Source organism: Aspergillus nomiae, assembly GCF_001204775.2.
Source record: "Aspergillus nomiae NRRL 13137 chromosome Unknown contig00482, whole genome shotgun sequence".
Classification (NCBI taxonomy): Eukaryota; Fungi; Ascomycota; class Eurotiomycetes; order Eurotiales; family Aspergillaceae; genus Aspergillus; species Aspergillus nomiae.
Genome location: NW_015378537.1, coordinates 1 through 23,575, shown reverse-complemented (window position 1 = coordinate 23,575; position 23,575 = coordinate 1). Strand labels below are relative to the sequence as shown.

At 47.9% G+C, this 23,575-nt stretch overlaps 5 protein-coding genes across 5 annotated transcripts; 2 read left to right on the top strand and 3 right to left on the bottom strand.

Moving 5' to 3' along the window:
* Window positions 1–640: 640 nt before the first annotated feature.
* On the bottom strand, window positions 641–1,343 carry ANOM_010881 (uncharacterized protein; the record flags this gene model as incomplete). Its single annotated transcript, XM_015556137.1, has 2 exons — window positions 641–767; window positions 1,231–1,343. 2 exons carry the CDS (start codon window positions 1,341–1,343, stop codon window positions 641–643), a joined length of 240 nt encoding a protein of 79 aa, XP_015402113.1.
* Window positions 1,344–9,894: 8,551 nt separating this feature from the next.
* ANOM_010880 (WSC domain-containing protein) lies at window positions 9,895–12,160 on the bottom strand. Its single transcript, XM_015556136.1, has 3 exons — window positions 11,303–12,160; window positions 10,744–11,246; window positions 9,895–10,681 (listed from the first exon to the last, which is right to left on the bottom strand). The coding sequence occupies exons 1-3, from the start codon at window positions 11,613–11,615 to the stop codon at window positions 10,655–10,657; spliced, it is 843 nt and encodes a 280-aa protein (XP_015402112.1). The 5' UTR covers window positions 11,616–12,160; the 3' UTR covers window positions 9,895–10,654.
* A 4,083-nt stretch (window positions 12,161–16,243) lies between these two features.
* Window positions 16,244–18,718, bottom strand: ANOM_010879 (uncharacterized protein; the record flags this gene model as incomplete). Its single annotated transcript, XM_015556135.1, has 10 exons — window positions 18,601–18,718; window positions 18,484–18,531; window positions 18,329–18,429; window positions 18,039–18,269; window positions 17,655–17,982; window positions 17,194–17,280; window positions 17,081–17,138; window positions 16,979–17,016; window positions 16,664–16,845; window positions 16,244–16,612 (listed from the first exon to the last, which is right to left on the bottom strand). The coding sequence occupies exons 1-10, from the start codon at window positions 18,674–18,676 to the stop codon at window positions 16,244–16,246; spliced, it is 1,518 nt and encodes a 505-aa protein (XP_015402110.1). The 5' UTR covers window positions 18,677–18,718.
* Window positions 18,719–18,937: 219 nt separating this feature from the next.
* Window positions 18,938–21,501, top strand: ANOM_010878 (threonine--tRNA ligase THS1; the record flags this gene model as incomplete). The annotated part of the gene is made up of 5 exons (XM_015556134.1): window positions 18,938–19,497; window positions 19,552–19,816; window positions 19,869–20,430; window positions 20,498–21,169; window positions 21,236–21,501. 5 exons carry the CDS (start codon window positions 18,938–18,940, stop codon window positions 21,388–21,390), a joined length of 2,214 nt encoding a protein of 737 aa, XP_015402111.1. The 3' UTR covers window positions 21,391–21,501.
* A 643-nt stretch (window positions 21,502–22,144) lies between these two features.
* Window positions 22,145–23,566, top strand: ANOM_010877 (glycosyltransferase family 31 protein; the record flags this gene model as incomplete). The annotated part of the gene is made up of 1 exon (XM_015556133.1): window positions 22,145–23,566. One exon carries the CDS (start codon window positions 22,145–22,147, stop codon window positions 23,564–23,566), a length of 1,422 nt encoding a protein of 473 aa, XP_015402109.1.
* Window positions 23,567–23,575: the final 9 nt, after the last annotated feature.

The window sequence follows — 23,575 nt, the reverse complement described above, 5'->3', positions numbered from 1 at the left end:
TTTGTTTTTTTAGTTTCTTTTTGCTTTTTCCCACACTCTCCACCATGCCATAAGGTAATTTACTACAACTTCCAAACTACAAGTGGAATCTCAGGTTTAAAGCCTCAACAAGGTCCACTCTCTAGAGATGCACTTGACCTCCTAAATATCAACGACCCACCACAACCAGCCAAGATCCAGAACCACTCCCGTAGTCTGTAATGTGGAAACCCATCCGTCGGTCAAATTGAATTTTGACACCGAACAGCTGGCTGGCCTTGAGACCCAGCTTGCAGAAGAAAAAGAGTCGCATATCGCGAGTCGCGACCCAATCTGCATCATAGCCGGAAAAGGAAAAAGAAGAAATCAACCTTGAATTGTTGCAATAATCGCCATAGCACCGCCGAAGAAACATAAATCTTAAGAAATGAAATACATAACCTAAAAGCTATTAATAACTACATCCCCCTCGGATAAATCAGCATTGTGTATTCTGTATGGGTAAGCATTGCCCATTGGAATGCTGATAGACTTTTGGACGAATGGAATTTGTCATGGTAAACCCTCGCCAGCGAGAGCGTGCAAAGCAAAGCCCCTCCAACGGTGTGTGTGCCCCACTTGCCCAGGGGGTCAAGAAAACTCCAAGATAGCCAAAAGGTGTTCATTCTCTCCTTTGAGCCTTAGTCTCCTTGGTCGGAAACCATTTACGCGGTCCGACAGGTGCGTCCGTCGAATGCTTAGGTCTCCACTCCCGTCGCCTGGCCAGTGTCATAGCAACTACGATCGATCTGAGTGTCGGCTCCTTAAATTTACTTTTGTTAGTAGGGCAGATTCATCTCATGTGTACGGAGTATGTGTGTGTTTGATGGTCACATTCTGATCACTGGTCTATTACCCGGTGGAGTCTAGTCGCGCACTTGTCGTAAATGCAAGGAAGGCGGTTCCCCTTGCCCTTCCCTCAGCTTGAAAGCAACCGTCGATCGTGTGGTCAGTTCCAAGGCTTCTTCCCCATGCTTGGGAGTCTGCCTGCCAAGGGGATTGATTTCCTATCCAACCCGTCGGTCTCCTTGCACAGAATCCACATTATCCGAGTTTCACGGAAATGATTCATGGTTGCTGATTGGCATCTGCTGACACGGCATACATCCCTCCCGTTGGAATGGAAGCATATCCAGGGAAAACCACGTGTGCCAACGTTGTCGAGAGGAATTAGCAGCATCGGGAAGCGCCCGATAAGCACCTTACTCTTACCGGCCAATCACTTCCCACAAAGTAATGTGAGTATCGGCCTTGCCGATAAACTCATCGGATATTCCGCCTGGGGGGTCATTCATCCCGAAGGCACCCTGATCCCGCGGGGTCATGTTCTGGAGCACTGAAAATCACGGAAGAGGAGACCCAAAATTCAAACTCTCAAGCTCCTCGTCCACAATGCAACAAAGAAAATTTTGGTTTGACCCAGCCCTGTGGGTCAGTATCGGCCATATTTCCGCAGTATGTCCGACTAAGCTGTCCCCTGGTCCGTCCCAACAACGTGTGCTTTAGCTTGTTTCATCAATCTAGTTGATCATTGCCTGGCAGACGGTAATCTCGGCGAACCAAAGAGGGATAGATCATATAAGTAGGTTTCCCTTTTAATATACGCCTTTCAAATGAAGGTCCCCTTCCGGTTAGCCAGATGACACAATCGGAACATGGGTCAAGGTGGGGAAGACTAGGGAGGTGTCGGGGAAGAAAAAATGTGTACCGAGTAATTCTGGGGAATCTCAAGCTCCAGGCGAGCGGGTACCCCATGGGTTGACAACCACAATCCGGTGGTCAACTACTTTCTGTTTCCAAATTTAATGTACTTTTTTTGTGTACAGCTCCTATCAGCTTCTAAAGGGATATGCTGTAAACGAGAGAATCTTCTGCGCAGACGGAGCAGCTTCCGGGAGCCAAGGTTGGTGGAAATATATCAGAATTCTGCGCGACGCAGAGTAATGTATGCGTACCAACTTCCATAGTAAGCGGGCTTCTATGCTTTTCCATAAGTCTTCTGAACGCCGAAAGATGGTGACGGACAGCTAAATGCTTACAACCTGGAGCATTTGGTTCCCCTGGCTCGAGATTCCCGGTCGTGAATGAATTAACCTACTAGCATAGCAATAGAGATTGCCCATTGTATTTGCGTAGTATTTTTTTTTTTTCTAAGAAGGGGGGAGGGGGTGGCTCTAGCCCAGACAATGCGTAGAACTCAGAGGCATAAAACACCTGAGGTGTCTACCGAAGCGTGTTGGATCTGAAGGTATGCTAGAACCTAACCCATCCAGGGAATGCTTGGCGGATGCGTCCAATGGGCGCTCCCGGAAGGGACGGCTTATGCACACTACTCTGACACTACTAGTAATAGGTTAGCTGTTAGTACTGGCATTACCTGCCCCCGATAGCCCCCAGTACCACTGCGATGTAGCACGAGTACCCAGCACTCGGGATGCCATGGGAACATCATGCAGCCTGCATTGGTTCGAGAACAATCACGTGGAAGGGGCCCATCACAGCGTTGATGATCCTTCCGCGTAAGGGGGGTAGTAACATCACGCTACTGCAGTAAGAAACCTTGCGGTTTTGGAATGCCATGCTCAACAGAGTTGGGATTCCAGAACGACCACTCTCATACACGGATGTTATTGCCCAATCACATCACGAGCTCGGGAAACAGGATGTATGCGGTCCCCATGATGCTTGTACCAAGCAACAAGTGCTCGTCAACTTGGTAATAGACCGTATTTATGCATCTTGAAAGTCATGTGCTGATTGATCTCCACCGAGTGGGGTGCCGATATTAAGCACTAACCTGTAGTAGACTAGCTAAGCCAACACCCGCTGGGGGCGGTGATTGGACAAGCCCCTGAATGCTAAGCCGACCGGGATGCGCTCATCTGCTTTGGCATGAGGAAGTGCATGTACAGAATATGTCCGGTGCACTTAGGGGCATTATTATCGACATCACTTGATGTCGTTTCAAGTCCACTGACATCTGCTGAGTTGTGCCCTCGATCCTACCCCTATATGGAGCACATACAAGCGAACACAACTTCGAAATTCTCGGGAGCAGTCCGTACTAGCCTTTTAGATCGGAATTGCGGCAGGGAACTAGAGTCCGTGATGGCAGGATCCACCGCCGGAGCCAGAACCTGGCCCGGGTCGGCCGTGCGTTCCAACCCTCAAAGTTCAAGTCCATAGCTCCAGGTTCTTCCTGGGTAGGTTTACTACGTCGGGTAGGTTAAACAGTAACGTGACACTTAGTCTTTGCCGTAAACCAATAGTTCCGGAGAGATGGAGTACGTCTCCGGACTCGGACCCGACAGGTCTCGACCATATGCGCTAATCATTGGCATTTGATTGACAGGTGATTTCGGCTCGGTGATAATCCCTTGATGTTCTCGTCACTGCATTTCTTGATCAACGTCATGGGGGGCGTTGACCCTATCTCCGACCCGACGGCCTTGACTTCAAATTGCATACTCTTTTGGGTAACCATCATGCGGCCCACTCAGTTACAAAGAAACAGCCCGTTTCTTGCCTGATCCAATCACAGAGGATACCAGTTCAGGTTGGTACTGCTTACTCCAGAGTAGCACTGTGATCATTGTGCAGTGCTCAGCCTGGTAGTCAGAGTAGATAAGGTTCGAGATCGTGTAAAAATAGAAATCGATGCATGAAGAAATTCCTGCTCAAATCGAAGTGCAGTTCCCGTGAGTCAGTCAGCCTTGCCTGAGGCTGTGAAGGATTATGTAAAATGTTAGTCAGTGATCTTCGGTGGTTAACTAATCATCGGAATTTATCAGCGAACCATAATGCGTGAGCGAAGCATTTCCCGCGAGAGGAAAGAGGAAAAGGAAAAGGATAAGGAGCCAGTCCAAGTGAGGAAAATCCTGCGACGCGGGTCACAGGAAAAAAAGCTCAAAAGTGACTGACCAGAGCCTCATATCACGGTCGCAATATCACCCCATGTATGGAGACTGGCAGGAAGGAAATCGAGTTATGTTTTGAAGGCAATTACCTAGTTTGTTGGCCACTTGGACAAAGCTTTGAGCCAGAAGTCCGGCGAAGTGGTACTTTGGCATGATAGTCGACCGCGGGATACGCAACCTCCAGCCCGTACCAATGAAGAGCTATCTGCAAATACCTGGAGAGGTGAGGATCCACCGGTTTCAAGTTATGAGAGAAATGATACCCTACTGACTCCGCTATGGGTTGAATTAATAATAATAATAATAATAATAATAATCAATAAACCAATAAATAAAATAAGTGGATGGTTCTTCTGTCGAGTGGGGCGTTTGTGCATAACCTGATCGGGCATAGACGTCCACTGACTGCGTCGCGGATTGGTCTGTCGGATCAGAAGGTGCCTCGCTTTTCCAGGTTCCATAGTTTATTGCTAACCCATTTCAAGAAATCCGTGGTTCGGAATGCCCAACGGAATATCTACGGGCGGCTCCTACCGTACTCAACTAGCTCCTCTTGTGATATGATCTTCTTTCGCTTCTTCCATGGCTCGCTTCAACCTAGATTGGTCCCACTCACACTTGATATCCAGTGACATCTTCTCCCCCTCTAGCTAGAATAGGTAGTGTCACGAATTGCCTGTTCTAGTAAAGTGTTTTGACGATCTTTCATCGTACACTTCAGAGACTAAATGGCCATATCAATTCCCAGGTTTTCAGATATAGGACAAGGGTCCTCTACTGAAATGGACGATAATTGGGAGGAATGCGCCGGAAGGATTCTTGACGAGTATTGCCGAAGCCAGGATGATAGAAATATTGGCCAACCGGTGATGATCCCGAGGCTCCTTCAGCCTTCCAGGTATCAATCCAGGCTACATCTTCGCCTGCGGACTGGGATCGACGATGCTTCGTAGCTGTGTCCCTTCATGCCATGTGTATCTTGATAGTGTAAGCATCTTCAAGCCTTTGGCTACAGGAAACATCCCAGATCCATGTGTCGTTGCAGTCGAGTGAGTATTGTACGTATGGTATTGAGGCTCTATCTAAAGACACCCTCGTGGAGCACGTTAGCGAGACTCTCGGAGAACCATTGGTCCAGAACGCTCGCTGTACGTTTTCCCTCGCTTTGGGCCGGCCTACCCTAACTCCGTGCAATTGGCAACTTCCGCTAATATCGTAGCGCCGGACAACATGTTCCTCGCTTCATCGCCCAGAGAATCCTGCTGGGGCAAACGATCGGCCGAACTGGCACACGGAACTGGTCGATCTCGCTGGCGGGGCAGATTAATTTTAAACACTGAGACACTGGGCTGGACTGGGGTGTACTGGGTACGTCTCTGTTAAGTCCGACGTGTATACCGTATGGAGTTACGAGTTCGTTGAGTACGGCGAAGTCCGGAATTAAGCCCGCAGTATTTGGATTGTACATTGATACTCTTTCGAGAGAGGTGCTGATTGAAGATAGCAAATCAGTGCTAAGAAGAGAATACTAGGATCAAATTTTTCGGCTTATGTATGCCTTACGCAATGCCTTGGATGCCTCAGTATCCTGCACGCTACTGCTGTAGCTGCAGCACGGGGCCCTTCCAGTCAGCCTTAGACCAGGGTGCCATGCGCTGAGCTAGGGGGTAAAGGAGGGGACAAAACGTGGCCTTCCTCGAGATGTGGCATGATCTGACTGACTAGTACCATCGTCGAGGATCAGGACCGGCTACCACAGGCGTGTTTGTCACCCTTGACATCTACCGGGTCGTCAATGCATAACTATCTCACTTCTTCGTCCGGTGGTTGGTCCCCTCGGTTGATCATAATACCACCTAATAAGTAATATCGATCCTGATACGGCACGTTCGTCTGGGGGCTTCCCCTTAGATGAAGAGAAATGCTACATCGTCAGCTCTTCCGGTACTAGTATGACCAAATAAATGGAAATTAATTTCTTCAGCCGGTCCCACTTGACAGAATCAAGAAAATAACGACAGATAACGCTGGAAGGATTCAGATCCCCGCTGGAACATGCAGTTAGTCCATGCATGCAGACCTCCCACATTGGCTTGGGCGAGACGCCGTTCACCAAACTAATTGGCTGACAAGTCATGATTAATTTACGGCCGCCAGTCTCATTCGCCGGCCACCGTTATTGTATATCTGCCAAAACCTGATCCTTGCGGATGCCAGGTCCATTGGAATGTTCCATCCGACCACACGTGTGCAAGAGCCTCTGTTACCATTTCACGGCGATCACGCACCATTTGGTCGGTACCGGGTTATTCTAGTGCAATTTCTCTTTTCTTTTTCTTTTTTCTTTTTCCTCTTCAGTCTATGTTTTCCTGAGTCACTGGATATATCGGATATTGGATCCATTCGCAACCCCCTGACTCGGAATCACCAAGTATCTGGAGCCGGTCGACTGGGGAGATATCATCTTGGGGGGAGGGAGGGATATGGCAGACCATCAAATCCCGAGTATTACACTATTTGAAATACAGGCAGCGATATTATGCAGCCTGAGGACAGAAGACCGCTAATTCGCAGCATACATCCGGAAATAAGCAAGCGTGTCTGTTCCATTAATCAGCCACTTCCTGCCTTAGGTTTGGCACGGGTAGACCCAACACATGGAAGCTTCTATCACTCAACCAACATCCTGTCCGATAGGCGATTGGCCCATACTATGCATAACAACCCATGTCTATTATTTGTTGTATCCGTAAGACTCTCCATGGATGGCTGGGATTTGCCTCTCTGTCATCCTGCTCAAATTACCTAAACCAATGGCACTCTGATATTGGCGCCTATTGCCTTGCCTGGGCCAAAACGTGCAGGGTGTTGCATCCATGGCTAGGATGATCTTCATATCCACTACTCAACACGTGTGAAATAAAACGCCACCTTGATAGACAACTATCTCGAATATGGAATGCAACCTCACTTTGACACTCTAGACCATTCCGGGCGTATATGCGCGCAGTATATGCCACTGACGTCATGGAGAATGGAGGAGTAACGAGAGCCATGTGCAACATCCTTGTAGATACCATGCATACTACTTACCACATATGTATAGTTCTGTATAGTACATGCCAAGTTAGGTTTCAGAAAGTTCCCAAGGCAATCCCCGCGGAGTCTGCGGCAGCCAACAACAACCCAAGATTATCCATAATCCTGGCACTGATAGACCCCTCCACTTACTGGATTCGGGGGTGCCGTGAGATTCTCCTCACGAACCAACCATGCGGGTTCTTTATTGATCCTTGCCACGTTGTGCCTCGTGGCCCAGGACTAGGCGCATTCTGACGTCTCGGTATTTTTAGCCTGAGCCTGCCTTAGGGCCATTGTCCCCCCCCCCCCCCCCTCCTCCGTTTAATCCCCGTCCCAGTCACCGGCTCAACCACCACTTTTAAGATCTCACCGTGCAGTCTTACTGGCAGTATGTGCTCTTGAAACAGGTACCCTTATGCATGTAAGCTGCGTTCGTTCTTCAGACTGTTGGTTTCAGGTGAGGGGCTGTATCTATATTTATCTCCATGCAATTTTGAAACGACTTCCCTTCTGCATGGCTTCCTGTTTGGCGTGGGGCATCACCGTGCAGAAATGCATCCCAGCTCCGTCATGTCAGCATCTTCTATTTTTCTTCTTTGTTTTTTTTTCTTTTGTCATACTCCTGCAGCAACGACTTTCTCCTAGGCGAGACATAGCCTTTCGACTACCTGCGTCTTACTTTTTAGTTCTCTACAGTTCGCGTGAACGCTGTATTCTATATTTATCGTGATCTTCATCCGGATATCCGGCCACTGCCTCGATGTTGAGGTCGGGTGTTTGTCGACTCAACGATGGGGGGCTGGGTCTTGTTTGTCAAGCTGACCTGCTGTGTTTTCGTCATTAGCTGGTTTGGTGGTGTGTATGTGTGATGATCTATCGAGACTCGAGAGAAACTGGGGCTATCGTAGATGCGGCGAAGTATGCACATACATACATACATACTGCAGAGAATCCGAGCGAATGAAGAAAAGAAAACCGATGGAAGCTTCTTTTCAGAATATATCGGTATAAAGTCGATGTCTTTATCAAGACAAACTCATACAAATTGGCTTAGGGTGTTCTGGGAGACTTCAAGAAATCAAGAAATGGTGATTGTATGTAGTAAAGTCAACCGACTTCCCAAAATTGAAAACGCTCGCACATACTGTGTTTCCAGACAGAAATATATCTATATATATATATATAGACACATACTATTGCCCCATCACAATAGAGCGTAGGACATACATTAGTAGTTCCAAGAGCAAAAAGAGCAGACTAATTGGGATAAAACAATCCACATGGAACCCAGGACTACATCTATAGGGTAAATAAACATATCGAAGATATAAAAAAATTCCCAATCGAACAAAGATCCAGTGATGCAAACACACAACTAGCCATGGTTATATATGTCCACAAAACAACCACAAGTCCATATAAACAGAGAAACGTCATGTATATACATATTTATGTATATATATGTATGTACCCAGATTAGATAAACACCATCACCCTGAACCTCCCATAGCCAAGGGATCCCGTCTTCAAACGACTTATTCGACGGAACCCCATTCTGGATTCCGAAACATTACTTCTATTCTATCATATCACCGGAGGTAACAGGCTAATAAACACGAAAGAGCTTTATTTCCGGTAAATCGCATTGGGCGTGGCGAATGGCAAGGCTGGTGGTTAAAACAGCCTCACCACCACACCCTCGGTGCTATCCTAGATTTGTATGTAGATGAATAACTTCATGGAGGGCTTGTGTCACGCCTGCACACCAGGTCACTTGCTTGAGACTAGTTCCATCGGGTTAAAGAGAACTGCTGCCATAATCATTTCCCGGATGATGAAAACAACAGGAAAACAGGAATTGCATGCAATCTATCTCGAAGGACGATCCAATCGCCATAGCCCCAATTCAGTGAGATCCGGCAACGGATGATAGTTTCTTTAATTACAAGACCTAGCGAGCTAAGACTATGGAGAGGGCCGGTTTAGTTGCGTTGGAATTACGGTTCAGGAAGCGGCTTGGTGTGCGAGTTTTGTCACTATAGGACTATGTATCATTGACGAGGCTATTCGAGTCTGGAAGATGGGCGAGAGAATATACTCAAGAAAAAGTATCATCCGTAGTCTAATGATTGGTGTGTTCATAACGATGGATAGAGGGGTGTCAACATGCGGTAGTGGTTTGTATAGGCCCGATATTCATAAGTATATATCTCCGCAGTATACACCAGGTTCTATAGACTGCAAGAGAGAAGAGATGGTGGTCGAATTAGCCATATTAAAACGATTAGTAGGAACGACACCCCTTATGGAATAGCTTATGTGGAGGTTTTTAGGAACAGAGGATGAAGGTGGTACAGTACGCGGCCTGCCATAGTGGGATACGCTCACAGATTCTAGTGGGCTGCTAAACCGCTAGATGAAGATGCGCTTTGGTTGCGCGTGTGGACCAGCGTTGACATCGGGAAAACACATAATACCTAAGGATGGCGGTTATTTGTTGTCTTGGCCCTCAGACACCAACTAGTAGGGAGTGGTCGGTGTGTTGTAGAGAAAGAGAGCTTGGCTGGATTCGATAGTCCGGCAGTCAATCGTCTGATGTGTGATGTTGGGCGCTCCTTCTGGACGTTGAAAGTAGGGAGGCAAGGGTGTCCCAGATCAATGAATATAGAGACAATTTCCTCTGGGACAAATGTAAATAGTAAGTGCACAGTCGTATGGAGGATTTGTAGACTATAGAGAGAGGGAGGGAGAGAGGGAGAGAGAAAGAGAGAAAGAGAGAGAGATGGTAGGATCTCGCCAAAATTATGATGTGAAACAAATCTTCGCTTCCTGAACGGGATGATAGCGTTCAAGTTCATATGGCAGGTGAGTCGAGATCAAACAAGAGTGGTATCCATTCATTCTTCGCATTAACTACAGGCTCAGCCATCATCTTACTTACAGTTCCCCAAGCATACCAACAACATTAGGGAGATGATGGCCAAGGGAAGTTCAGTAAATCACAGATAATAAGAAATCAAAGGAAAAGAAAGTAACCAAGGCAGGATAGCCCCAGCGCAAGAACAGAAAGGTATGAAGGAACACAACTGTGTTCACAAGGGAGAACTCAAAAATACTTCACCGCAGAACGCCTTTTCAAAAATACAACTTCTCTGGTCGACATACCGCAGTCTAAGTCCAGAACGAAGCTTCTGACCCTCCCGGGTATCTTGTGGCCGTTCACACATTCATAAGGCCAAGTCCGGGCCGATTCCTTCCAAGCAGAGAGAGCATTTTGCTTCGCGGCCTGCGATGGTGATATCGTTCTTGACTTCCCGAGCGCGTCACGGGGCGTTGCGGGATTATGGAAGTAGGGATGCGTTGCGGTTCTAGACTCGAACAACATGTTGCAAACAAAAGTAGACAGTAAAACGTCATAACTTATCTACAGAATATGCCTCAGGATATCGCAAGGTCGCCAAATAGATCGCGGTAGAGGGGAAATCAGGAATGAAATCGAAGGAATGTATAAAGCTCAAGCGTAAAAATCGCAAACTAATTTATGTATATCAGGATAACGAGTAGGACTAGTAGCCAAGGCTGTTGTTCGATGATTCACAAGGGACATGGTCCATTTGGGAGGTTCAGAGTTCCTGAATTTAGTAGCGGCGATCGGGATTGGTCACCTAGATTACGGTCAGTAATTGCACTGTATAGTAGCATGCGATCCAGGGCAAATGATACTCACCTGCAAAATTCGACGGGAAAAGTCTTGATCATCATCGATGCTGCCATTGCTCTGACGCCGCTTTGCCATGAAGTCACCGTCGAACCTAGAATCAGACATGGAGCTTTGGGACATGGGTTTGGCGCCAAAGCTGTCAATGTTGTTGTTTCGATACTGTTCGGGCATGTTGGAACGGTTCTTAAACCGCCATAGAAAGAAGATAGCCCCCACCAAAGCACAGAAACCAACAACTCCCACGACGACGCCAGCGGCGATGGCAGCAGTATTCGATCCAGACTTCTTCTCCTTTTGCTCGGCACCCTGCGTTGTCTTTTCGCTATCCGCCGTCTTGATCACTGTTTGTCCACCAGTAGTAGTAACGACAGTCCCTCCATTGGTCGTTGTCGAGGCTCCACTCTCGGTGCTAGAGGAAGAGCTCGAGGAGGAGGAAGACGAGGATGAGTAATTATCCACATTATCTTCGATACCAGTGAGATAGACGGAAAACGCATTATTACCACCGCCTTTTGAATGAAAAGTCAGTACTCAAGAGCAGGGGAGTGAGTCGGAAAGCACATACACATAACATCAGGCCATCCAGCACATTTGACATTGCAGTCGCCGTCACTTGTCTTAGCCGATGTTGCTGGTAATTGGTTACCGCAAAGACAGTTTGTGCCCTTCGACAAGGCAAAAACAGCATAGTTATCCTTCAAGCATAGCTTCTGGCAATATCCGTTACTTTGGTACGTATAAGGACCCTGATCCTTCAACGGCGTCGAATCACTATAGCATCCCTTGTCGACTTGTGTCTGTGCGATCACTGCTGGCAAGTTGGCTGCAATCAGAAGGGTGGAGGCTGCAAGAGCCGACTTGAGCGTGAATGATTTCATGTTGTAGTTGTAGATGTAGAAGTGTCAGGAAACAATTGCAAGGGGTATCAGTATCTGGACACCTGCTCCAGACAGTATGGTTGTTGTGCTAGTAGTTGAGCGAAGGAAAGAGGGACGACCGGCGTAACCCTTTTAGACCACTGTGGTAGATTGAGATCCTATTTCCCAGTCAACTTCCCGAAAAGGCGTCAAAATGGCCGCGGTGACCTGTAGGGGTCAGGTTCGCGTAAAGAATTCGACTTTATGAACCGTGATACAGTCGACAACAGGCGCAGCTAATCCAGGGCCGGTGACGACAGGATAGTTGACGAGGGTAGGTTAATGCGATGGCGACGGGAAAGAATGTTGGGTTGTTTGTCAAGGGCGGTTCTTAGGCGGGGAAGATTCTGAGGACCGGACGTTTCAAGCGCCCCTTTCTGCCGAGAGGAGTTTAATGAACGTCCTGAACAGGAAACTTAGAAGGTCGGTCGGATCACCCAGCAAATTGGTACGGACGCGAACGAAGGCTGACTCGGAGATTTTCGAGGGGGGGAAATATATTGATGTAATCGTCAATATGTTTGCACTTAAACAAGGGAGGAAACGATAGAAAATCGAAAGAGAAGTAATTTTAAAGAAAGCAACAGCCCCTCCGAGTGAATAACAAGAAGAGAAAACGAGTGTCTTTTGTCCGAAAGGAGGAAGGAACGGAAGGAAAGAGAAGGGGAAGGGAAGGGACAGGAAGGATACTAGGAGTACTAGGGTAAGTAGGGGTCTGCTGAGATTGAACGAATGACTTGACGGGGCAGGGTTACAGGGAGAAACGGAAGAAACTCCTTCGTATTGATTCGTACCTTCCTGATTTACCGATTAAGCGACGCACCTGAAGTAGAATACACGCAGCATTTACTACCTTTCTAACCTTAGATTAGGGTTCTTACGATGTGTACCCCTAGCAATAAAAGGGCCGTTAAAGTCGAATCATCATAGCCTACATCAAAATCACAAACAGCTTTCCAAATAAATGGAACGGGATATATCCATGGGTGGTGCGTACCGTAAGTTGTTTTAGGGGTCGTTTCCAAACGGAGGGTGACCCTGGATATGCAGGTCGGTAATTTTTCCAAGTCCGTCCCGCGTTAGTACCAAAGCTACACTGCTTCAATCAGGGCGCGACCGCGGATTAGATAAGCGGTGCCATGAATGGATGGGCTAATCAGAAATCCAGGGGCACAACGATCCTTTTCCCCTTCCGTATCCACGAACGGGCAGGAAAAATGGAGTATCGGCATGCGCTATACCTGTATAGGGAAGGCCATGGGTCTGGTGTGATTATTTGTGGCGCGCTGCATTAATGAAAAGAGGGGATGATAGACAGTCATGGTTACTCCATAGGTTCTTTTCTTCTATGGATCAAATGACATTGGAACAAAAGGTGTGACGAGAATATGGCCAGTATGAACTTGGGCGATATCGACCTCATTTGAACAAACAGATGCTAGAAAGTTCAGTTGACCATTCACAGTTACGTCCAATATCCTGTCCGCTTTTGTTTCAGGGAGGATGAATCAATCTCATATTCACTTGCGACTGTGGCGTCCCAACATAAACAAGCCAAGGCCGAATAATATTACAACTACGTCGCCCTGAATATCCATCAGCCACACCAGAAGAGTTGGATGTCCTATACTCTGAAAATACAATACACCTACTGTGAATAAACGGGCTTGGTCAATTGCGATAGACACCGTTTTCCTTCACCAGTGAAGGCTTGCCGCGTCAGTGCACAGCTCCTTGCTCCATATCTTGGCTAGCGGGAATAGTAACCCCATAAGCAGCGAACGGAACACCCGGACCTTTTCTAAAGGAAGAAAACGCGGGAAATCAACAGCTGGCTGGCTGGCTATTCTGCACCATTGCTCGAACGCAAGGTCGTGCGCTTCTGATCTTCTTTGGTACAGACTACTCTGGACAGGGTCCAAAAATGTGGCATTCCGTAAAAGCTTACTCCACGAGATTCTACGCCCGAGGCGTGGCAAGCGAAATATATAACCGCCAAATTTGCACATCACCACGTACCATTTTTTAATCCAAGTCAGCTAACACTGTAGACTTTTTTGATCCTGATGTGCGGCCACGAGCCAATTACAAGGGAACGGTTCGTCGTTTATGGAGCCTTGGAGCCGTGTTTGGTCAGTACCAATAAAGGGCTGCGTCATATGCAGACCCATGCAGATCTTGTCACCAACAGAGTTGGTCAGGTGAAATACAACTCTTACGAAGGACATGTCCTACGGTGCTCTCCGACTATGGCCGTAAGAGGTATTCCTTAAAAGTAAGGCGCCACAGAAATAATTGCCAGAGTATTGATTTAGGGCAGTATGTATTTGCGCGCCCACCAAGTCCTCACCGTCATGAGAAAACTCTTCATTATTTGGGTGAAACGAAATGAGAGACACGGAACCGTTCCTTGGGTTCAAGCGGACACTCCCGGAGTGGACCTGGGATCCTGACCCTGGGTGTTTATGCGGATCCTCCGAAACCCGCAAAGAAACCGGAGGTACGGAGTACTAGGGTTCGTTGTACCCTGATTACGCAGAAATGGTTCCATAATCAATGTACAGGGCACTCGAGGAATATACATGTCAAATGACAGATGCGATCCAAATACGATGGAGATCAACAGATCGATGAGCAAAAACAGCAAGCTGCGGCATTGTGACTCGTGAATAAGCCGTAGAGGGCGTTTAGCAGGCGCAGATGCAATCGCCTACCATCTATGATTTGAAAAACGAGAAAATTTTGACAATACAGCGCTTAAAAGAGCAAAGCATCCTCAAGTCTCCAGCTGACGAATATCGTACTCGTCAACATGTTATCCCTTTCAGGGCGATCGGGAATTTCATGTTGCTTTCCGACGGACATTCCGATGATGGTCTGCATGCATCTAACAACTCCATATCAGCATGCGACACGTAGGCAGTGTTCCTGCTTACTTTCGGGTAGCTTAGGCAGGAGGCGTCGCTTGTGAAATGGAATTTAAGCTTATTCTAGTTTCATATCACCAGCGTATGGAGAAGACGAACGGACTTAGTGCAAATTTCGACGCAACAAGCCATACCTGCAGCGCAAGGCGCTAACATCGCAAGCAGAGGTGACGAGTACTATTGCCGTGCTCCACATTGGCATGAGTGAGGAGTTTTCGATTGAAAAGCATGCACAATCATCATCTTCAGTAGTATCCAATTGGGCTTCGGTTCAACTATTTTCCCAAAGAGTGGCGAAGGACACGTCTAACCCACTGCATCGATCAATCACTGCCCTACTCGGAGAACTGGATTCACAACAGAGATATCCGAGTTGCCCTTCCTCGGCACGAATAAATCAATGAGAACAACTCAGGAACAAGACCAGAATACAGCTTCTCCACTGAAAACCAACACAAACCGAAGGAAGAAACCTCACCAGTAATAGAATAACATCAACACCCTCTGTTGAAAGGTACCATTGAGCTCGCAACCAAGTTCGCAAGTACTAAGAATAACCTGGACGAAACTCTCCTTCCTTTCTTGGCTCATGGGCATTTTTCGGTCAGGGTGAAACAAACGCCTCGAGAGGTCTAGAATGTGTCAGTGCCCCACGGGCGCCTGTCAACATTTCCATAATTATCCATCACAGGTAACACTCTGTACCACTAGCCTCACCCGGGCGACTTCTTTGTATTGTTGCCCAGTACTCTGTATTTATTACCAGAAAAAAGTGAGTGGCAATTTGAGGTTCCTGTGGATCAACTCACCGGCAACTGGCAACGATTTCTTATAGAGGAAAAGTTTTCATCCGTCCACAAGCATGTGAGACATGGGATTTTCTTGGGAAGTGGACACGCACACGAGGATACATGGGACACAGGAATAACTATCGATGGTTGATCCACTTGTATCCATCTGGCTCACCTTTTTTTATCAGCACGAGTCTTCGGATGTGTGATGCGTGATGTCGGCAATAGTCATTGAGAAATACTTTCATGGATGGCCTACAGTAACTATTGCAATCGCTACTATTTTGGGCGAATGGTGGTAATAGCGGATCCGGTATCGCTCTGTGACTCAAGGGCAGCGTATGGCACGTCCCTTGTTTTAAAGAGAATGAAACCATTCCTATATTCGAAATGGACGTCATACATTTCCGATATAGGCTTCCCCCAACCCTTTTGCTATACACCCATGCTTACGCTTCCAGAAAAGCCACTGTACGCGTGTTTAGACAATGTGTAGTTCCAGATATTTTGTCGTCGTATGCAGGGAGCTCTATTATATGTGAACCAGTTCATTTGTTACATGCATTATGCTGTGTTCAGGTGCATTCATTCAGTACATTATGCCTACTTTCCCAAGCAGTGGATGGGGGACTGGATTTACGCAAATCAGCCTAGCAAACATAAAAGAGCCAGACCAGAGTAATACTATCCGCAGCTTTTCGGAGTCCAAATTTTCTTCGTCAAACAGCATTATCTTCTGGAAATGCTTCGTGCCCGCTTTCGTTCTAGCTTAGTTACATATATATGCTTAAGTCTCATCAACACTTTTCTATCAAGTAAAGATTCCAGTACAGGAATGTCTTTCCACTTGTCTGTGCAAAGCTTTTGGTGTTCAGGGTTTGGGAATATGTATAGACTTGCTGACCATCAGACAGCCATGCAGGACGAACAACAATGCCACAGGGTGGAATTCAAGGGCTGTGCCCTGCGCAATAACGCCTAGTGGGAGATCTTCTTGAATCCATCCCTGAGAAACCCAGTAACCCATGAGCGCAGCAATGGACAGTGTGGTGGGAATTGGCGTGCCCTCGAAATACTTAGACTTTCCAGTCTTGTCCTTGGGAAGTACGGCAACCGTCACGTTGAACCGGGCTAGCCGTGTCAGGCCACAAAGGACGAAGAAGGCTAGGAGGAGGTGGTCGACATTTGTGCGGACTCCAAGAGCGAAGGCTGCCGCGGCCGGTGCCATACCAAAAGAAATCTAGAAGCGACCGTAAGTATTTTGTCAAATCAACATTGCAGACCAGCGTACCAGATCTGCCAATGAATCGAGCTCTTGTCCCATGAGCGATGACTTGTTCCTCCACCTTGCAATCTTTCCATCCATGAAATCAAAGAAAAGTCCGAAAGGCATAAATCCAAGCGCAGACCAGATGGCACCATATTCATGAGGGTCTCCTAGACAGTAACGCATAGACGAGAGGACGGACATAACTGTTCGTGAAAGTCAGTTTAGGCTGGCGTTTAATCGCGAATATCAGAGAGTAGGCTTGCCTCCACAAAATCCTATGAAGCATAATTAGCAAAGCTTGGCAAGCATACAGCATGGGAAAATCCAATATATTACCGTTAAGCTCAGTTACTAGATCTGCAAGATGCAAAGCCCTGACGTAAGAATGTTCAGTCAGCGGATAGATTTATTAGAGGTGTCGCCAAGATAAAGACTGACCTGACCAAGCTGAAGTGCCCTGTTTCCGCCGACAAAAGCATCTTCTGCTTTTCCTGACCTGATAAACCTAAGTTTCCATATCCTTGATCGGGCTAGCAATGATCAGAGCTTACCTCCGTCACCGGCAGGCGGGACACCGCTATTCGTAGATGTATTCGACGGCATGGCCGATGATCTACGAGACATGCTCAATTCGAAGTCTAACAATAAGGGAGAACGCGCAGTTTAAGTACAATAATAGAAATTGTGAGACTTTGAATTATGTCGACAGCGGTGGGAAAGTTGTGGAAAGGTGAGGGATCTGCTAGCGGATGCAGTTGAAAGGATGTTGACAAGGCCGCACAGATTCTACGGCTCGGCATGTGTTCCAGACGTCATTGCCAGGCGGTGTAGGGCTGCGCCACAGACACTAGCCACATCTGAAAAGGCGATCGGGACAAAAGCCCGAATCACTACTACCTCTTGGTACGGAACTACGAGTAAGCACATGTCATTTTGGCAGGTACTTCATTGGTATAATAACATTCATTTAATGGCTGAATTAGTCTACAGCCTTTGCGAAGAGGCAAGCCACCTAGGATGCACAGAAAAATTGACACAAAAAGTTCCTGCAAAAGCTCCCGTTTTCCCATAACGCCGTAATAAGACAGTGCTAAGCAAGACGGAGACTGTCTAACGTCGGAAACCTCCACCACGAGGTCCTCCTCTGCCGCCTCCCCTGGAGAAGCCACCGCTTCCACCACGGAAGCCTCCACCTCCTCTCGCTCCACCGCGGAAGCCGCCTCCGCCTCTAGGGGCGCCAAATCCGCCGCGTCCACCTCTCGCTCCACCACGAGGGCCTCCTCTACCACCGCGAGGACCACCCCTGGTAGCACCTCCAGCTCTCTTAGGCTTAGCAGCACCTGAATGGTTGTCAGTAATATGCGCAACATATGTTCGGTCGTAGATGGGATCCTACCCGGTGGCGGCTTAGGCTTAGGAAGAAACCTATGATCATCAAGTCAGCCCTGTTCGCAACGTACACGTAGAGGAGTAATCCATACTTCTCCAATGGCAGGAGCTTATCCCCACCGATGTAGACCTTGTCACCAGGCTTGAAAGAAGTTGCGACAATTCCTTCCTGAGGCTTGATGGTGAAGTAGACCTGGTTGATAGGGCCAAGAACTTCGTCAACCTTTCCGATAGGAGTCTGAAGTAACGTGTTAGTCCTCATTTAATTCCCAAGCGTACGTCTTCGGTGACTCGTACTTTGTTCTCCAGGTAGATAGGGGCATTGAAATAAGGAATCTTCGGGTTGATCGACTCGCAGACCATCTCGCCCTCACAGGCATGCATGAAAGATCCCATCTCTAAAGAAAATCAGTAAACTGCAATGATATGAGGATCGCATCAGTATTCTATACCCAGAACTTGTGCTGGTGGTCCCATTGGCTGCTGGAAGCCTCCGCGGCCTGTCCGACGAAATTTTCGTTAGTCCTCGCTCATCTCAACCACCAGCTCCGAAAATTGGAGTTACTCACCACCACGGCCACCGAAGGAACCTCCGCGATTGGCACCAGTGGCAAAGCCACCGCGACCTCCTCCTCTAAAAGACATATTGACTTGGTTGTTGAGATTGACCTGTAAGAACGGACGGAACCCGGAGAAGTTTTCAAATGGTGGGAAGCTCGAAACGGTAAAGTGTCGCTAGCCTCCAGGGCAGTTTTCAGTCACGTGGCTCACCGCCTTCCGTCCCTCACTGCTGGTTGGGCTAAAGATTCATTCCGATATGCTGCAAAAGAGTCATCGTCGCTGGCCTACCCCTCCTCCCCGTACTTTTTTTTCCTGATCGTTCCTTTGTCGTTGCGTAATACAGCCATGGCTTCTGAAGGTTCGAAGGAATTGCCCGTCAGGTCCGCCCCGGGCGCTGAAGGTAAATCATTATTAGCCCCGCCAAATATCATGAATGCCCCTCCTAATCAGTCAATCGTATCAGGTGCCGGTTCGTTACCCGACTTCATTATTGAGCGCAACAACTTCTTCGAGGAGCTTTGGCAGCAATATCTCGAGGAGACCAAGAACAAGCCTCACCCCGAAATCACTGTCACCTTGGCACCTGGCAACGGCAACAAGGAACAGGTCCCCGCCAAAGCCTGGGAAACTACCCCCGCCCAACTTCTCAAGAATGTGCCCAAGGAACTGAGTGCCACTATTGTGCTTGCAAAGGTCGATAACGAACTCTGGGACTTGAGCCGACCTTTGGAGGGTGACTGCACGGTCTCTTATGTGCGATTCGAGGATCCCGAAGGACGGGAAGTCTTCTGGCACTCGAGTGCTCACTGCCTGGGCGAGGCTTGCGAGTGTGAATATGGATGTCTGCTATCTCATGGACCTCCCACCCCACAGGGTTTCTTCTATGATATGGCCATGCCCGAGAAGTGCGTCCCGGAAAGAAACAGGCTTAGCTGGACTGGTTACTGACAATACTATAGCCGTGTTGTAAGAGAGACCGATTGGCCCGCCTTGGACAAGCACGCAAACCGTGTCTTCAAGGAGAAGCAGAGCTTTGACAGATTAGAAGTTACGAAAGAGAACCTGAAAAAGATGTTCGCGTACAGCAAGTACAAGCTGCATTATATCGACAAACTGGTGACCGGAGAAAAGAGCACTGTTTATAGATGTGGTACATTGGTCGACCTTTGCAGGGGACCCCACATTCAAAGCACTGGCAAGATTAAGACCTTCAAGATCATGCAGGTAGGTGACTAAGAAGTCATAATATAAATTCGCCAAGCTAATTGCTTCTCAGAACTCCTCTGCTTACTTCCTTGGTGACCAAAGCAACGACTCTCTGCAGCGTATCCGTGGTGTTGCCTTCCCCGACAAAAAGCAAATGCAAGAACATCTGAAGTTCCTGGAGGAAGCGGAGAAGCGCAACCATGTGAAGATCGGCAAGGAACAAGAGCTCTTTTTCTTTGACGAAGCCTCCCCAGGATGTCCCTTCTTGCTCCCCAACGGTACCAAGATTTTCAATGCTCTCCAGACCCTCTTGCGGTCGGAGTATCGTAAGCGTGGCTACCAGGAAGTCCAGACGCCTAACATGTACGATGTTAGCGTCTGGAAGACTTCTGGACATTGGGCCCACTACAAGGATGACATGTTTAAGGTTGACGTTGAGAAGAGAGAGTGGGCTCTTAAGCCTATGAACTGCCCCGGACATTTCATCCTTTTCGGTCATCGCGAGAGAAGCTACAGAGAACTCCCGTTGCGTATTGCAGACTTTGGTGTTCTGCACAGAAATGAGGCCTCTGGTGCACTAAGTGGACTCACCCGTGTCCGGAAGTTCCAGCAAGATGATACCCATATCTTCTGTACTCAGGATCAGGTAAATTCCCTTGGGATCTCCTTTCTTCCCTTCATCTCACTAACGTTACAAAGATTACCTCGAAATCGAGGGGCTATTCGACTTCCTTCAGTCCATCTATGGGCTTTTCGGTTTCACTTTCAAGTTGAAGCTTTCCACTCGTCCAGAGAAGTACCTTGGAGAGCTTGAAACTTGGAATTATGCCGAAGACCAGCTTAAGGCGGCCATGACTAAGTTCAAGGGCGATGACTGGGCCATCGATGAGGGTGATGGCGCCTTCTATGGACCTAAGATCGACATCACTATCGCTGATGCCCTCAAGCGAGAGTTCCAGTGTGCCACCATCCAGCTTGATTACCAGGCCCCCATCAACTTCAAGCTTGAGTACATGAGCCATGAGAAGGCCGACAAGAGCCAAGCGGCTGCCGAGTCTGCCGAGGGCGAGACCAAGTCTAACGAGCCTGGCCCTGGTCGTGCTCGTCCAGTTGTCATCCACAGAGCTATCATCGGTAGCTTTGAGCGATTCCTGGGAATCTTGACTGAGCACTTCGGCGGCAAGTGGCCTTTCTGGATCAGCCCCCGCCAGATCCTGATTGTTCCTGTCATGCCTGCCGTAAACGACTACGTGGAAGAGCTGCAGACTATTCTGCGCGGTGATAAGCTGAATGTCGACATTGACATTAGCGGAAATACTATGCAGAAGAAGATTCGTACTGGACAGCTGGCCCAGTACAACTTCATTTTCGGTATGTTACGGTCCCGCTGAGCATATGTCTAGTCTGGTATTGTGCTGTACTAACTAAGTGAAACAGTCGTTGGTGCTCAAGAGAAGGAGGCTCGCACTGTCAACATCCGCAACCGTGACGACCCTGCCACCCAGAAGCAAGGTGTCATGATTCCTCTCGAGGAGGCACGCGAAAAGCTTCGGGCTCTCAGGAAAGAGCGCAGGCTAGTCAACACCCTGTAGAGCGGCTTTTTATAGGCCAGATTTGCGCTCTCTTTGTTGCTTGTTCCAGAAATGATGATTTAAGCGTCGCATAGCATCATCAAGACACTAGAAAGCATAGGGGTATTGAGGGACAGCGATAAAATGTTGAATGAAGCAATGATGTTCCAGAGGGAGACGAATTGATGTGATAAGTCATGTTTTGAGAATTAACTAGTAGTTCCGCGTGCAATAACTGATCTACCATTCTGGTAGATTACCGCATTGTCTATAAATGTTTTTCTTACTGCATTATGCGTTTGTGGGTGCAAGACATATATTTGAACACACGAAAAGCTATATTTTGATATTTGGAAAGATCTCCTCATGAAGGGGATACTATATATATTCCGCGAAACACCCAACGTGGTTATGACAACCAGGACAATTGAGAAGTTGGTTGGATTACTAGTAACTCACCTACCGCGGGACTTCTACGGTACGAGCGGCCGTCACTAATGCCATTCAGATTGGGATCTTCGGGAGTGCTCAGCCGCAACTCTGGGCGGCAGCCCTTTCTCCTTGTCTGAAACAAGGATCTCATCGTCTATTTTCTTTACGTTTTTCTCTTTTTCTTTTCACTTTCTTGACTCCTTCCCCCTAGCGGGCCTGAAATTGAAGCCTCCCGCCTTTCTTTTTCTTTTTCTTATATTTCGCCCTTCACAATAAATGGTCCGATTTGGGTTCAACCGTATAGAACAACAATTGATGAGATATTAGCTATGTTCGGGTCGCGATGCAGGCGCGCTATCACCCTTTGCTTCAATGGCGCCGATCCACTGCCGTGATAGCTGCCGCCACTTCACTTCTACTCATATCTGCAGTATTCCTTCTCTATTCGCGACATAGCAATATCGATATTAGTCCTATCCCCAATGCTCCGTCTCCTCCATCTTCCAGTAACAGCAGTGTTTGCCATGTGGATCTTGACCTGCTGAGAACGTACGCCTCCAATTCCTCGGCGGAATATGCTAGATTGGAGATATCTGTTGTGCGAACCAAGAACTTCACTGGTTTTTCGGATACACTCGATGTACCAATTCCCACGTACCAGACGGTCCAACTGGATACAGAGAATCACTCAGAGCTACTGCCAGAAGAGAGCTGTACTACATCGGTGACAATATATGCTCCCGTGATGGCTCCACGCCCTAATGCATCACACATGATATTTGGCGTCGCGACGTCTACAGAGAGATTGTATGATTCTCTGGATGCTTTCGCACACTGGGCAGGAGGAACAAATGCACACATTGTAGCTGTGGTTGATGATGAAGGCTCGGTGAAGCAGTCCGAAAAACGGGCAAAGGAGCTAGATATTCGCCTCACCGTTATCCAAAACTCAGATGATTTGCTGGATCGGTACTTTTCCTTGCTCCGGACCCTCTTTGAGCGCAAGGATGAGCTCACCAAGTGGATTGTCTTAATCGACGATGATACTTTCTTTCCTTCAATGGAGAACCTCGTGCAACGGTTGTCGACGTACGATCCGACGCAGCCGCAGTATATAGGGGCGCTCACCGAGGATATCGCACAGATGTATTTTGGGAGCCATATGGCGTACGGCGGTGCCGGGATATTTCTCTCCATTCCCCTTGTTCAACAACTCAATGCTGTTTTCCGTAATTGCTATGACTATAAGGGCGCCGGTGATCGAATGATCGCACGGTGTATTTACAGCCAAACTACAGTGAAACTCAAGTGGGAACATGGCCTCCATCAGTTAGACCTTCGTGGCGATGCGTCCGGGTTCTACGAGTCAGGCCGACCATTACCGCTCTCTTTGCATCACTGGAAATCCTGGTTCCATGCCGACATGGTTGCTCTCAGCAAGGTGGCTGCCATCTGCGGTGAAGCCTGTTTGCTTCGACGTTGGCGGTTGTCCGACGATTGGTATCTGATAAATGGGTTTTCCGTGGTCAAATACTCGTTACCCTTGCAGGATTCGGTTTCTATGGAGCAGACCTGGGATAACAGTAAATACAAGGGCCCGGATCCATTCGAGTATAGTTTGGGCCCGTTGCGTAGCAAGGACGAGGGCAAGGTCTCCTTCCGATTGAAAGAAGCAATCGCAGAGACAGACAGGGTTCGCCAGATATATGTTCGAGAGCGAGTGAAGCCTCAAGTTATAGAGGTAATTTGGAAACTTAGACATTGAATTTTTTTT